Source organism: Trachurus japonicus, chromosome 4, assembly GCF_045865225.1.
Source record: "Trachurus japonicus isolate A0001 chromosome 4, Traja_1.0".
Lineage (NCBI taxonomy): Eukaryota > Metazoa > Chordata > Actinopteri > Carangiformes > Carangidae > Trachurus > Trachurus japonicus.
The window spans coordinates 5,960,336-5,977,186 of NC_140910.1; the positions used below are offsets into that span (position 1 = coordinate 5,960,336).

Below are 16,851 nucleotides of genomic sequence, written 5' to 3' on the forward strand. Positions count from 1 at the left end.
AGGGGTGGATTTCAGAAACAAAATGTAATTTAAATTACAGATACATACAAACTATGTAGGTATATAAATAAACATACAAACACACATTCATTTATTTTCTGCACCTGATTGTTAAACCATCAGTGATAAGTAAATTAATTTAATTTTTGATCATTCCACAAATAAAGAACTCTGAACGCAATCAATTCTACTACTTTGAACAACTGGGATAAAAGTAAGATGCATTATGTGATCCTTGATGAAAATTAAGGGATTTCAAAAGCCAGATCATTTTCAATCCAGATGAAACCTTTTTAACACCTGGGCCCTGGTGATGAATTCAGTTAGAAAAGTGCATAAAAAGTGTTAATCTAAAAAGATTAATTCTTTACAAACATCCACAAACTGACAGATCTTAATTGAATTGCTTCCTAGATACCCATCATCTGTCAAGGAATTTTAGTTTGAAGCATTAACAATAATGGTAAAGTGCATACAGGTAGTCTAAATGATGAATCAGTTAAAATGAAAACCTAATTAACACATAGTGGAAAACATAACTTAAGTTGCAACGTTAAGATGGCTCACAGTCCCACTGTAAATGCACTGCATGTGAATGGGTTAGTGTTTGCTGTCTGACAAAGGCAATAGTCAGATCCAGATCAAATTATTCTAAAACTATACAACTATATAGACCATCATAAATCTCGTCCTCTACAGTGTGATAGTCAAATAGACATCATATCAAGGTCGCAAAACTGCTTTCGACTCCATCTCCAGTGAAACAATACTAACACCATACTAAGAGGTTTAGCCGCAAAATGCACTATTTGGGCAGCCCGGTTGACATAAGGAAATCCGTTTTGTCACGTACCGAAATTCAGGGCAACATAACCATAATCTTGAGCAGATTTTAGTCGTGACGTTCTTCTAGTCATGTTGTATGTCTGATTGAAGGGATGAATCACTGTTCCTTCCTGTTGTTTTAATGCTGTAACGTTACCGCACATTAAAACGGTAACTTAATGTAGGATACCAGTGTTTTAACATTTAGCTAGCCAATTATGAAAGGCATGTGAAACACTGACGGGCGTAACTTACGGCATTGAAAGATAGGTCGAGCTTTTCAGCTGTCACTGTAACAACCAATTTCTGGATTTATTTTGTTATTTTAAAAGGTTGCGTTGCGTTACGTATTGTGAACCAGACACATGGCTTCATGCTGCAGTGTTGACAGCGCTCTAGCCAACACGTGAAGCCGCAACCACGCCCACCGGCGATTTAGCATTAGCCTTGCTGAGAGCATGACTGTACAATGAATAATTAAAGGATTAAGCCGTCAGCGCTTTCAAATGTGTGTTGCGTCGACTAATCGTGTAGGTGCACAGCAACTCTCCCTGCGCTCCAACACTAGTAACAACTGCAATTTAACGAATTGCTAACAACGCAAGGCGCCTTTAGCCCGGCTTGCTAGCCACCTAGCATCTTTAACGTTAATCAGTAACTAACGCTAGCTCGTTACCTAACGCTAGTTAGTCTTTTTTTACCTCTCCCCCCTTTGTACGGTTCTGTTTTGCACATCTTAACAAGGCCAACACATCTTGTCAGGTGCATTTTTCAAACATTTCAGCACCTCACGTTAGAGTAGCTAACACGGCTAATGCTAAATCCTGGCTGTCTGGTGGATGAGGTCGCGCTACACGTAGACGTCATATTCTCCCAACTTACCTAAACTTAGGCAGATGTTTGGCTTATTGTTAGCTAGAAGAAACACCGGCCAACTAAACACAGGGTAGCCACTTTGGTCAGACATAACAATTCGGAAAACATTACTGTGCTAGCATTACCTGACAAGATACCGGAGCTCTGCCGTTCAGCTCTTCAGTAGCGCTCGTCTCTACGGCAACCGCCTCAAATTTATACCCGTGTGCTCGAGCTTCGAAAAACTGATTGGTCAAAACAACACTTGCACGTGCTAACCCGTTCACTTTTCTGCAAAGAGAAGCGCTCGAAACAATTTATTTCATTCAACAAACACAGCCCACTTTCCCTTATGTGAATGTGTGGCTAACTGTGGCTTTTCAGATTTAGGTGAAGATTTTGTGTTAAGTTCTTCCAAACAAAATGGCAGCTCTGTCACGGACGGATCCTGGAGCATTGTCAATCGATGCGAATACTGGCTTACACCTGAAACGTTGGAAGTCCTCATGTCAATACAGTCACTAGTCTGAGTGTCCGCCTCGGTCCGCCTGTAAGTCAGGCGGTGGCCACTCACTGATCTGCGGCAGCTAACGCTGGATGTGATGTGCCCTGTGAGGGGAGAGGAAGGGAAAACTGGAAACTGGGCGGAGTGATGATTTCAGGTGCTAACCCAGAAGCGGAAAACTTAGATTCATTGGCCACATAAAAACTACCAAGCCCTCCATTGGATAAATTCAGTGTTTAGTCTGAGGTAACGTGAGCCTACAATTCAACGATAATGTGCCTTTTTTTTTGCAGTATATGAAAACACTACACGACAATAACAAGTATGTGAAACATTTGTGTAGTAGGCTGCGCCGTTTTACAGTAGATATTTTCTGGGGGTTTGCAAATTAAAAAATACAAAATTTGTATCTATGGATAAAACTGAGCAAACTGTAGAATATCAGGTTTTCGAAGAAGAATTTATCGTATTACAGTATTAAGAAAGTTCATAATAGGACATTGAGAGTAGCGAGTATAGACTTTACCAGGGGACCACGAACTAGACATAACTCGACTTCCTGTGAACTGGAAATTCAGTACAACTCAGCCATGTTTTACTGGACCACATTTGTTTTGAAGTTGAGTGCCTACGTTTTGTTGTGTTCATGGTTCATCAATTATGAGTTTTAAGTTCAAAACTATTTAAAAGTAGCAACACATTGTAGGAGGACAGTTGTGTTAGCCTATTGGTCAATAACACATTTTCAGTGTGCTTTCAGGGAATAGGCTACCTGAGATATTTCATCTGAATTAGCGATTATAGATGCTGGGGTCAAAAATGTATATAAAAACTACAAAAGTGGGCTTAATTTCCTAATTGCTGTCTTTGATAAGATAGCTATAAGAAGAGAGCGGGGCCATCTACCATTGATTGATGACATTTCCATGATGACATGCATCTAGATTAATGTGCAACCAAATCACACTCCTTCATTCTTCATGTCATATCCAATTTTCATATCAAAATTATGACAAGTATCTAGGCATGTTTTAACATTAAGTTATGTGCAACCCAATACACAAACCACACTCCTTCATTCTTCATGTCATATCCAATTTTCATATCAAAATGACCATCTTAAATTCCAAAGATAAGGGAATGTGGCTTAAATGGTTTCCAGCTGCAGGAAATGAATCCTTCGCACATTTTAATAAATCTAAGTTTTTTGGAAAACACAATTCTTTAGCTCATAAATCACAGAACTTCAAATGATTCGTCAATAATTTACAACTTTTGACCACAAGATGGAGCCAGGGTGCAAATTATTCGACTAAGATGATGCCAGAAGCTTGAGGGAGGTTGTAGCCTAGTGTGTGTTTTTCATAAGCAAAATTGATCAACTGATCTGCAGTTTTATAATGACAAGAGTTTGTGCTGTACCTGTCTTACTTTACTCCTCAGACCAAACACAAGAAGTTTTGTGTAATAAGACTGAATTCATTAGCCCATACAGCAACCTAAAGATTTGTAAGGAATTGTAGGCTATATAATTTATGAATTTATTGTCATCATGTTCAATGTATAAACATGAGGGGGTTTCATATTGTCATTTTCATGTTAGCATTTGTATACTCATTCCTGTTTTAAAATGGCTTAACGCAGCACTCTACAAATCACACAAAGTTTCATAAAGAACCCCGGAAAATCCCGCTGTTCACTGCCAGCTATATTTAGGCCTAGCTATAGTGGAGGTGGAGGCCAGAAAAGATAAAGCCGAGCAGATGAGGCACAAGTTCAACATGGCAGCTTACAATGCAAGCACTATACAAACGACAGAGTCCAGAAGTTTAGAAAGGGAAAGGAATGGGTTAGTCAGATTGTCAGATGTCCTAAATGAGTTTGAATCAGACCATAAAAACTGACACAGTGTCTTTTCCTCTAACAATGGCAGGAAGCTTGTTCAGAAGGGAGGAGGTCATAGAGGAAAAGGCTCTGCCCCCTGATGTTTCAAATGTGAGGAGTAACAAGGGGTATTTGTTTTTGAATGAGTAAATATAAACTCCTGAAAACAAGTGAGGGAACGAGCAAAGTTGGCATATAGGCTACTTGGTGGTGGAATGTAACTAAAGACATTTTCTCTGGTGCTGCTAACTGAATGTGTCAGTTATATTTTTTGTAGTTTTGCATATAACCTACTGTACACACTGTACTACTGTACATTTTAACAACAAAGCTTGTACTTTTTACTCCATTACACTGAAGACTACACTGTGTTCAGACTAAGATTTTACATATAGGTTAATTCCTAATATTATTTTAAAGTAAAATCCAAACAGTAAAGAAACTCGGCCTAAGTAGAATTTGGTACACTCTGAACCACTAAAACTTTATAATAGGTAACATATCTGTCATAATTAGTCAAATAATTATATAGGCTATTTGATAATGAAAAAAATCCCTGGGGTCACTTTCTTCCATTTTGTAGGCTACACGTGTCTGCTAATTTGTCTTTACTTTTACTTTTGAAGACAGGACCTTTTTACACAGTGACATCGGCATTTCCACCACAACTAATACAAGATCATGTGAATTTTTTTGATCGTCTGAACTCTAAAGTGAGGAAGGTGAAACTAGAAATGTGCAATGGGCTTATCTGTCTGAGTAGCCTTGATCAAAATCATCCATAAGAGGGCAACAGAAACCACATATTTGTGTTTAGCAGATGATTGCATTACACTGGGCGTGGGTTGTTTGGGATGGATGTCTTCCAATTTTATCATTCAGTTTACTGGAAGCATAAAATGCTGAATTGTGAATTTGCGGGCACTCTTGCTGTACAGTGAACAGGAAAGCACTTGAGAGTCTAAACTTGAGTGTACATACAGTATTGAGGGTAGGCAGGAGAGGTGCTGACAGGGACTAGCCAGACTAGTACAAACTTACTTTCAAGGTTGACTTTCTCTATTGAAACTCACATTAAACAGGGGTAACATATTGCTATTAACTAGCTTTTCACCTATGTAGTTAATGTATAATATGCCCCATATGTTGTTAACAGATGGAGAGTCTGATAATTAAGGATGTTTGGAGTGGTGCAGTGGCATGTGGTTTGGCTTTTAAATGAAATAAGAGAAAAGCCCACATTTAGATAGAACTCAGATGTGTTTCTGCAATGGTTTAGGACATAAAACCCAGTATTACAAAAAAAAAAAAAAAAACCCACACTGCACTACAATGAAAATCATCTTGTCTTTCCTGCTACTGGTAGGTATTTGATGTCAAAGTGAGAACATATGAGAAACTGTCCTGGACCATTTGAAGTCACGGTTGTGATACCAAGAGCCAGCTGGAATAAAGTTTTATCATTACATGGGTTTGCCTTTTTCTATGGCCTTTATGCTTTCGCGAAAGTATGAGGTAGTGGATCCCTCCTTGGTTTGTCCATCTGATAACTCCCTGCAACTCAAGTCAGCAGCAGTCCAAAAACAATCCCTGCCCAAATCAAATATTTTGAGTGTCCCAAAGACATTACTGGAAGAGAGACAAAGCAAAGGGGGGAATCCCACAGTGATGAGGAGCTCTTCTATTCATTCAAACAGATCACTACAACCTGAGTCGATGCAAAATAAACATAACATGTGTAATCTGAAGAATTCTGTTACACTACGTACATGTAGCAGGCATCAAGAATCCTGGTTCTTGTAGTATTTGATTACCTCACTCCATTGGCTGTACAATGTCTGCTCATGTTTACTCGCAGTCATGGTGAGGGTCTGTCTAATTTACCTGTCTTTCTTAACTTTAGTTCTAAGAATAAATCACACCAGTCCCTTTGAGAGTAAAGAAACTCCATGAAATTATACTGTAGATAATATACAACACAGTGGATGATTACAACAATTCAATTGTGTCAGCATCTACTCATTTTTAACTAGTGCACCACACTAAGATCAACTGTCAAAGCTATAAACGAAGACAAGTGCGTGGAGCGGCACAACAACTCGAAACAATCTGGTGGCAGCATTTCCGTACTGGTGTTAACTGTGTTTCTTACCTCCAGATAAGCTTGGCTGTTTTATCATTAGATGTTGTGTGGCTTTATGCATTTTCTTTTTGACAGTTGCACTCCCTGCTCACCCTGTTTTAATTAAAGACTCTTGTAGCAGTGTAACTGTTAGTCTAACATGAATTCCTTGACTTTTTTTTTTTTTTTGTCTGTTATTCTTGTCACTTTGTAGTGAGACATTTCCACCGGTGCATCACCCAATAAAACACTGTGAAATTGTGCTCTAATTTCACTCACATTTGATTCTACTTAGAGTTCTCTTCTCTTCCTCTCTGTGCATTGAATCCATTTACAGGACATGCCTTATGTCAAACACCTTAATGGTATCTCTATAGCTTTGACATGTGCCATTCAAATAAAATTAAAGTGATATGCTGTATAGAACTGGCCGTGCAAATTGAACAACAGTGCATCTACCTTTAAACAGCTACAATCACATTGCAGTTTCTAAGTTTGAATGAATTTATTCAAGGTAATTCTTTATGTAGGGTATATAGACAATACACTGATTCATATATCTGAGGATGTTATCAACCAATAAAAATAGAAAACAGTGCCCAAAAACAAATAATTGTCTATAAGTAGTTAATGCATGCAACTCTAGGTAATTCCAATGACAATAACTATTAGATGAAACGACATAGATATAGCAAAAACAATATGTAACACAATTCCCTATATATTAAGCATATTTATTGCCCCCGAAAAAATCTAATACTGAGATAATTTGTTATTATAGGCTACACAATAACACTTGGTGGTGTTTGCAGTGATAGTAGCATGCTATCTCTGACAGCATGGTTGGACTTGACAACTAGTGCAATCAACTGGGTCAATAGAAACCCAACTCAAGATACATTGATGCAATGTGACGATGCTTCAGATTGCACACATTTTTTGATGCACTGTTACGCTTTCTATTCCCCTTCATCTCAGCTGTATTCACAACCCTAACACAGTGTAAATAAACAAAGTGGAACACTTTATTGGAGACATGCATATGTATGAGATGTAAAATAATGTGATCCCTTTGAGCGTTTCCTTGTCAACTCTCAAAAGCTGCACATCAGTGTGTTTTTGTGTGTTTTCCACAACAAAAGTTTCCTTCCCTCTTTTCACAGGTGCCATCTCATTAGTGGTAAATCACGATGTTGACATTTATGTTGTACCCAGTCACACAGCATCTCCTTTGCACTGCATGGAAGTCTGATATCACAGCAAAGCAATGCAGTGTTTGTTGAGCGGGGGTACGAGAAATTTCACACACAGAAATCATTCCGCGCACAGTTTAGTGCTTGTGACTGGGGGCTGTGGGGTGGTGAAATAAAAGGATGTGACAAAAACGTCTTCTGAGAGCTGTAAAAAATATTTTACATCCTAATGTAAGAAGCCGACAAAGATTTAAATGTGGGAATGGCTGACACACCAAATATGTAATTGATGTTTGTTGTGATTTACCTAACATCTGGTCTTGTGAGATTATGATCACAATGAGAAGCTCAATCTCCTACTACCTACTCCTCTTTGCATAAAATCACATTTATGTCACGTACGAGGTTGAGTGCACTTTTTGATGTTTAAATGAAATTATTGTAACAAAACATGGATTTGATCCAAAGCTTCTAATCAATTAATGTAAGCTTGGGCACAACATTGCCCACACACTGAAATAATAAAATAACCCAACCATCAGTTTATTGGTTGACCTTTATTTACAGTCATTTTATTGTATTGCAAATTCTCAGTTGCCTGAACCCACTGATTGAATCAGTCACTCTTTTGGCAAAATCATAAGCACTTTTCACCTGTTTAGACACATCTTACCAACACATTTTCATTGTGATGCACCTGTGTTGCATAATGCTGAGCACAAGTGGCAAAAGTCAAACACAACTAAAGCACAAGTTTCACCGGTTGAACACAACAACTCAAAATTGTTCACACTTGTGGCTAATGATGTGAGGGAACATAAGCCAGTTGAGGGTGAAGTCCTGTGGCCTGACCCAGTACAGAACAGAGAAATGATGCTGTGGCTGAGTTACTGTATGCACTTCTCATTTTTATTACAGTAGTATTTTTTTTTTTTTTACTTTATTTTTTATGTAGGCTTACTGCATACAAGTGCTAAATGCACAAGATTTCTGTTTGTTTTTGTACTGTACAAGTGCTACGTGTAAAATGCACAGGCTTTCTGTGTTTTTTTTTGTGTTTTTTTTTCTACAGTACTATATACAAGTGCTAAATGCACAGGTTTTTTGTTTTGCAACATGCATTTATGGAGGGAGAAGAGGAGGAGAGGAAGAGGAGAAGATGAGAGACAACAGAATGAAGGAAGGGAGGATGAGGGAGGGAAGGAGGGATGAACTGGGAAGAAAAAAGAAGAAGGAAGGAAAAGGGGACGAAATGGACGTGGGGAGGGAAGGAGGAAGGTGAAAGAAAGGGAAGGAGAGAAGTGCTAAATGCACAGGTTTTTTGTTTTGCAACATGCATTTAGCCTACAGTGAACGATAAACATTTATTTCTACAGCTTCATTTCCTGAGCATTGTGTTTTCTATTTTTCTATGTAGTGTTTAGTGACTGCTCAGTAGTGTTTTTAGAACAGATTAAACTGTTTTGAGGTGAAAGTTTGGTTTTGCAAGAAGAGTCTGAGGTTTTGTGAATGTAGCTTGAAAATTGGGGTTTGTGTTCACAGTTTAGAGAAAAGGTGAGCAGCTTTCAAGAAACGTGTCTTAGCAATCGAGAAATAGTTCTGAATGGACGTCATTCCTGCAGTGTGCTGTTATCTAAGTCTCACATGAAAACCATACATTTTATTCATAATGGTCAATTATTTTCTTTTGTGAAGCTGTCTGCGCGGTGCTCTGCTAACAGCCTGTCTCTGAACACCAGCAAAACAAAAGAACTGATCATGCATGGACTTCAGACGACACCGTGCAGAACCATGCCCCTCTCCATATCAATGGGGACAGGCAGGGTAGAGAGGGTCTCCACCTTCAAGGTCCTATAGGTGTGCACAAGGACCTCGGCTACCATCTATCTATCTCATTATGTGCAATATATGTATATATTTTTTTAAAACTATTATTAAATATCATGTATGTATGCTATTTATTGCTTATGTTTTTTGTTTTTTTTAAACATTTTACCATGCAGAGGTGCACCGGCACCCACATTTTCGTCGTACATCCTTGTTCATTGACAATGAAGGCCGTTCTGATTTTCTGATTTTCGATTCTGTCTTGTTGTTTCCTGGAACCTTGTAGTAGTAAAATACTAAACATCCATGCTCTATCATTAGACATCACAACAATGGCTCCTGTGTGTCACCCTCATGTACACTTCCTCTCACACTCCAAAGGCAATCACTTACATCACATAGATCAGAAGAATCAAAACTACCTTTTCATGTGTCTTCCCTGTTTTAGTTCCTGTCACTGCATATTTGAATAAGTTATCCCATTACCACAAACAGAACAACCAAATATGGACAACTGAACAATTATTCCATAAACAAACAAATACAAATGTTATACTAATCAATTAATAATGTATATACCCATATGCAATATTTATGCATTGATGATACTGATGAATTACAGTAAAATACAGTATTTATCTTCCATTAAATCAGGTATTCCTTGGAAACCCAAAGGTTACATGTCAAAAATAGTGCAATGAAACCAGTCTGCACTCACAATACTGATGGTCAAGGATAAGGTGCAGTTCTGCATATCTGTGTCTGACCTCAGCACATAAAGTCAAACATGCAACTCATACCGCAGACAGTCTATAAGCATGATATATTCAAAATAAAATACTACAAAATACTGTGTACAGTTTCTCATAGCAGCTTTTGTTTTTTTGTCACATCAATGACAACCTGAGCTCAAAACCACCAGGCAGCTGCTCTGGTTTCCTCCCCCACTCCTCAGACATCTAGGTTAGGACATATAAGAGAACCGGAGACTATTAATTTCCTGCAGGTTAACATGGGTGTGTATTTTTGTTGTCTGTTTGTATCTTCGCTGTGACTGAGACTGGCTGCCCTGACACTCGTCTATTGTTCGCAGGATCAGACCCCAACCTACGCCTTTCAGGCTTTAAGTGTTAACATAAATAGTTCTTCAGCAAGCAGTTGATTTCACACATAACACAGGAAGGCAGTTACAAGAAGTATTCAGATCATATGTTTAAATACAAACAAATACTGTAATTACATCTACATTGTGTGTAAAGGTTTTCTGTTCCAGATTCAAGCAAAACTGAGATAACTCTCCATGCATTATGTCTACCTTTATTATACTAGTCTATACTGCACACTATTTTTATACCATTGTGCATTAATGTGGTCTATAAGGTTGATGCAAATATTGTAGGCCTACAGGTTAACCATAACTTATGGTTAACCTTTAGGCCTACAATATTTGCATCAACCTTAGATTGAATCTAAAGTGTCATATAGCCTAATTAAATATAGGTTAGGTACTGTAATTGGTTTTGTCTGAATTTGCAAAGTAACAACTGTCAACTATAAGAGTAGTCCAGTATGCACCAATATGCATCAAGGAGCACTGCCATCAAGTCAATCAAAAAAGACCTTCAAATCTCTACCCATGGTTAATAACACAAACATCTTCCATTAGAAATTACTGAGTCCTCCTCCTGCTAGGTAGGTCTACATCACCATTCATTTGAGTGATTGGTACCAGGACTCTAACTTAGCCAGACATTTCAGTTATCTGGCATGATCCTGGCCCCTCATATAGATAGCATCACTCCATGGGCCATTGGGCCCTCATGTGATAAGCCTGGCTTGTAGCAATCCAATAGAAAACTAATAAGAACTGCACACCTGTCTGACTGCAGTGTTAACGGGGACTGGGAGTTGACAAATTTCACCACACTGTGATGCAATCTAACACTTGGACTAAAACTGATTTAAGAAAGAGAAAGTAAGCGCAAGGACCTCCTGACTCTGCTGCAGGGAGGGGGGGGACTCCTGTGGAGCCCTTGCACCCCGCTTTGGGAAGCTCTGCAGCGGCCCCATCTCTGGCGCGACTCAGCCTCCTCCCTCCAAGCCCCGCCCCTCCATGGAGCCCTCAGTAAAAGGGGAGATAGATAGTAGTGAACTGCTAAAAACTTTCAGAGAGAGAGAGGGAGGTTGTTGTTTAACCACAGTTTTGGTAAACAGTCACGTCAACTTCGTCCACGACTGTTTTTTTCCCCCAACTCCGGACCAACGGGAAGCTGTGAATGTCCAACCGAGAGAAGAACGACTCTGATATCCGCATCTGCTGGAGCGCCTTCAAACTTCCACCAAGTTTTTACTCAACATATTCGGGAGACTCTGCATGGTACGTCCGCTCGCTTTCTACGGCGAATAACCAGTTATCTCATTTTCTAGAAGGGTATTTCTTGTCATACTACCATGTCAGTATGGTAAGTATAGTTTTTTTTCCAGTATAGTGTTTACTTAACCGCCCATAAATCCGGCTGAACATCTGCTTGTCGGGCTGTTGACATGCTGCTGTCCTTCCTCTCCTTGGAGCTACAGTATAGGCTACGAGCCGCCAGCTATCGGCCGCTCCTCCTGTCCACGCCATGTTTTTATAAAACAAAGGGAGTTAAATATGAAAAACAGAAACAGAGAGGGTCTCCTGCTAACGGAGACTCCTTCAGCTGTAGGCTACGACACCGTGTGTACCGTCTCGTCTCACCCACGGGCGAGTTACAGGCGCTCCTGTGGGATGAAACGTGACAGACAGTGGAGAGACAAGGATGCGGGATTAAAAAAAAAAAAAAAATTTACAATAAAAAAAACTATTAGGCTAAGTTATAGGCACCACACCATTGTTTTCTGGCTCAGATTGGCTGTTTCTGACTGATGAACATCTGTGTGTTTTGATTGTTAGTCAGTGATGTTGTGACAGGACGCGGTTGGTGGGTAATAGTTGTGTAAACAGCAGAGAGGAGATGTGATTCATTAGAATAACAGACAGATTATTGTTTTGCTATCTGTGATATCGGTCCATTATCTGACAATAAATCTGCACACTGTTGTATAAAACTACACATCAGTTTACCACACATTGATTGAAAGTTTCACTAATGTGTCGGGGCATGCCCAGACATTTAACAGCCATCACTTTGATCAATTGAGAGCTGCAGCGACCCATTGATTTGACTGTGAGTTGATAGTTGATTTGACAATTAGCCCATCTCTCGATTTATCAATTCATTGCTTTGTCTATGAAATATTAAAAGAATAATGCAAAAACACCCATCACTGTTTCTTATAGATGTCTAGAAATTGGTTGTTTTGTCCCATCAGTTTGGTCTTTTTTTATTTGCCTAAAACATGCCTAACAAGATCAAGTAACAAATCAGTCATGTAATGTTTTTAGCTTTAAATGTTGGATATCATATTGATGCTTAATTATAGTATGACAGTTGATGTACTATTCACCCGGGTGTGTGAAGTTAGAAAACATGCAGCACTATGACTATGACCGTGAAGGTTCTTTGAGTCATCCAGGTCATTGTCATTGTTAAGTGCTTAAGTTGAAAACAACTGGACTTCTTTAGATTTACGAGGACGTTGGTGTCTGTCCCCACTCGGGGTTAAATACCTGAGTTTCCCCACACTTGTCTTAAGAACTGAAGAAACCTTTTGGATGAGAGGCGAAACATCTTCAAGAATCTAAAGATTGCCTTCAACTTTTGCACTTACAGCACTATGATGACAACAAACTGTTTTTTTTACACTTTAAAAGCATGAATGTGCACACCACCACCACAACATGCATAAGTGTTAGGATCTGATCACGGTCCCGGGTGTTTTGCAGCACATCAGAACCTGAAGGTGTTGCTGCGTTGCTGCTGAATGGTGTGTGTGGTCAGGCTCTGCAGCTCCGTGAGAAATACAACTATGAGAATGACTTTGTAATCAGTCATTCAGAGCTGCACTTTTGTGAGCGAGGGGGTGAGAAGTTTGGTGGTTTGCCAGCTTGAGCCGGTGCGCATTCACACTGAAAGAGGCTCTGTTCATCTGACCCGTGAGTATCTAGATGACTTACTGTATGAAGCACTCTGGTGTCAGATTAGTAAGTCTTTACATCTTACTCATACACCACATGACGCTGTTTGTAACACTGACCCTCCCTCTGCCTTTTTTTCTTTTTTGTGTGTGTTGCTGCTCCCTTCACTTACGGCTTTGTGATCATGGAAACGTTAGAATATGTCCTCTGGATATGACAACAAGTAAATGCACTGCATGCATATGTGATGACATAGATACAAGCCAGGCCTTTAACACTGAAGTGACCACAAGAATGCAGCTTGGTTTCAGTAATGTGCAGTGCGTTCAGTCTGGGGGTCTACATGCTCTGATGTACTTTCCAGATCTTCTTTGGGTGAATAGTTGCTCGGCTTAGACGGTCAGGGTTGAAGAGAAGTCACATGAGGTGATTTGAGTTGTTGCAGCAACAAAACCAGGACCGTGGCACCAGGCTTTTTTTTTTTTTTAGGAGAAACCATCACACTCAATCCAAAACAAGTTTGAAAAGTCTCTTGGTAAATCTTAGAATATGTAGCCTATGTGTTTCCCATCAGCTTCATTATTATCTTAAATCTCAATCTCAGCGTTGTTGCTGCCTGATATGCTTCAGAAGAACTGCCTTCTGATTCACTTGACCTGAAAGTCACCTTCCTTTGCTGTGGTCTGTGTTTTACTGAACAGTTTACCTTCAATTAGTCAGCGAAGGAGATGAATGTCAAAGAGGGTCATACATCAAATAGAGGGCGCTGACTCTCCCTCAGTAGCTGAAAGTGTAATATTTGTCATGATCCTTGCAAAATGACTTTCCAGCCCCAGCAGCTGCCACTCCAGTGAAAGGCTCTTTTGTCCTGCATGTGCAAGCTGCTTGCACTGTAGAGCGATGCACCTTTAGTGCTCTGTGCATCACTTCCCATGCACTCTCTGCATGAGTCACATAGGTGCACATCTGTTTCTTCCACGTGGTTCTTCACAAGTCACAGTGGCAGCCTTTAAACTGTGAACATATGCAATTCCTGTCACAGCACCTCCAACACATGGCTCTGACATTAGAGGTACGGTTACAGTTTTTGTTGTCGCAAAGTATCACGTATCACTCAGAGAAGCAGTTTGCATAGCATTGCCTGTGAACCGCATCTGTCTTAAAGATGTTTTGATTGTGGCAGCAGAACGTCAGTGATAACCATCTAGAATTAAAGGAGAAAACACTGTGAAAAATTGATACACCTGAATAAAAATGTTGGCAGTTTTAAACCTAAATCACCCGTTGAAAAACACAGTATTGCGATATTTTGGAATCTACAGGCCATAAATTAACAGTTTGTTTTAATACCAGTCAGAGTGTTATAAAAGCTAAAGTATGTGTTTCTTATCTGCTCTGAAGTTGTGAAAGTGCTCAAACTCTTGTCTGATACCCATGACTCACTCCTATGATGCTATTGTTGTGTTAACTTTCATCAGATTTTTTTCCCCCTCTTTCTCTGAAAGCTTTTTGAGGTGTGGTAACAAAGAAATACATATACATACCTATCGGCATATCTTTTTTCACTGTACAGAACATTTACATTACAAGTGTGAAAGCAGTAGTTAAAATTAACTGATTAGGTAACTGGTGTGAAAAATATTCACTGATAAGTTTTGAGTTTACTTTGACAGACTTAACAGTGATGATGGTAGTGTGCTGTTAGCAACAGGTTCTATTATGAGCTGTGGTTACTGTATGTTAATATAAAGAAGGTCATGCTTGTCACTGTTGTGTGGTGTTAGGGTTAGGGTTAGTGACAGCTGCAGCATTTACTAGCACATTTCAGGATATGAACATTTAAACATAATAATGTAATCATATTAAATTGCATACTGGCATCTTGCTGTCTATACCTAGTAGTGATTGCTGTTGTTAATGTTTACTGTGCCTCCCTTCTTTTATTTGAGTTTAATGTCAGGCTAGAAAGCATCTTAGGTTATTATATTGTCCTGGTCATTCTCAAAAGAATCACATTTCAAGTACTTGCCACATCTATGTTAGCTGTTACCAATGGTGTTGTAGAAAAACTAGTTCCAGCAGAAATTTGGCAGTGACAGATATGGTTCTCATGACATCTCTAGACCACAGTATGTCACTAAGACCTTACAGTATCTAATCTATAATTTTATGTCTTGCATCTTGTAATCTTATTGTAAAACAGTAGACTTGTGTAGAACAATGACTGTTGGCATCATATTGGCCCAAAAAGTCCAGTGTAGATTGATTTATTGTTGCAAAATTATATATATATAAAAAACGAATGAAAAAAAAAGCAACATTAAACAATTAATTGAACAATCGAGTCAGTGTAGCCATTTCTTTATAGCTGCAACTGTACTATTCAAAATGTGTAAGGCTACACAAACTACAGTATAATGCTATTTGTAGTTATAGTATATGGAAAAAAGCCTCTGAGTGGGTTTTCCCCATGGCAGCAGGTGACTGATATGCGAGGGAAGGTGTTGCTAGGAGATATACAGTGACAACTTCCGTGGTGTAGGCCACCACTAAGTGGAGCGTGTAATAGCTATATATATGCCGTAGCCTACAAATGTTGAGACAAGACATTCTTCCATTTTTCAGCATGAAACATAATGTCGGAAAGATATTTAAGCAGAAATGGAGGGTAGTTAGCCTAGGTGGATTGAACTTTTCCTTCATGCCAGCCCCTTCCATTGTTATGTTTCCTCCACGTGATAGAAAGGAAGATTCTAGTTAGTGTTAGCCATCTTTCCTTCTGGTGGGTGACAGGGCAGACAAAGCTAACAGCTATCTGAATTGGCTTGTATCTGAAAGACGATATAGAAATCAAATTGCCTTGCCTATTATTTTGTTGTTGGTGAGGATAAACTCTGTATGTGTGTAGAACCGGTGGCCGTCCGTGCTGTGATAGCCGTCAGTGTTTGTGTTTGGATTACTAAAATGAAAGCTTCAGGGAGCATTCATGCTGATTAGCTTGGTGATTCTATAAGCTGATTACTCAAGACCCCACTGGAAGCATCCAGCGCTCCCTGACGCTCTCAGTTAAAGTGTGTTAATAACCTGTGGCACGTTCCTAAGTGTTTAGCACCCAGCGAGTCAGTCAGCCATACCACACCACACTCTGATCAGCTGTGGGCACTGGAAAGGTGCATGTGTGTGCACGCCATGGTCCTTTGAAGCATTAACGACCCCCCCCCCCCCCCCCAATTAACCCTCCCGGATTAAACCCCTGGTCTCTAAACTGCTCCTGCTCTTGTCTCATCTCATCATGCACACAGAGTATATTAACCAGAGCCCAGTTCCCTGCTGTTTGTCCATGCTCAAACATAACATACTTTCTGTACTTTTGTTCACTTTGCAGCTGGAGCTGGAAGCCGACTTCCTGTAGGCCGCTTCATAGAGAGGGAAATCCTTGTGGAAAGCAGGAGAAAGGCCTGTTCACCTTTACCTTCCTCACACTGGAAGCTGCGGGATAATAACAACATGCCTCACAGATCCCCTATTCCTGTGCTGCTTCTTGCAATATGTTGCCTGGCATCTGCAGGTAAGTTTTACT

At 39.6% G+C, this 16,851-nt stretch overlaps 1 protein-coding gene across 1 annotated transcript in view; it reads left to right on the forward strand.

Annotated features, from left to right (window-relative positions):
• Positions 1-11,328: 11,328 nt before the first annotated feature.
• The window catches only part of tgfbr3 (transforming growth factor, beta receptor III), a 75,366-nt gene continuing 69,843 nt past the window's right edge, over positions 11,329-16,851 (forward strand). The window contains exons 1-2 of the mRNA XM_085773540.1: positions 11,329-11,588; positions 16,657-16,839. Coding sequence (XP_085629666.1) covers positions 16,779-16,839 — 61 coding nt within the window. The 5' untranslated portion in view covers positions 11,329-11,588; positions 16,657-16,778. The remainder of the gene's footprint in view (positions 11,589-16,656; positions 16,840-16,851) is intronic.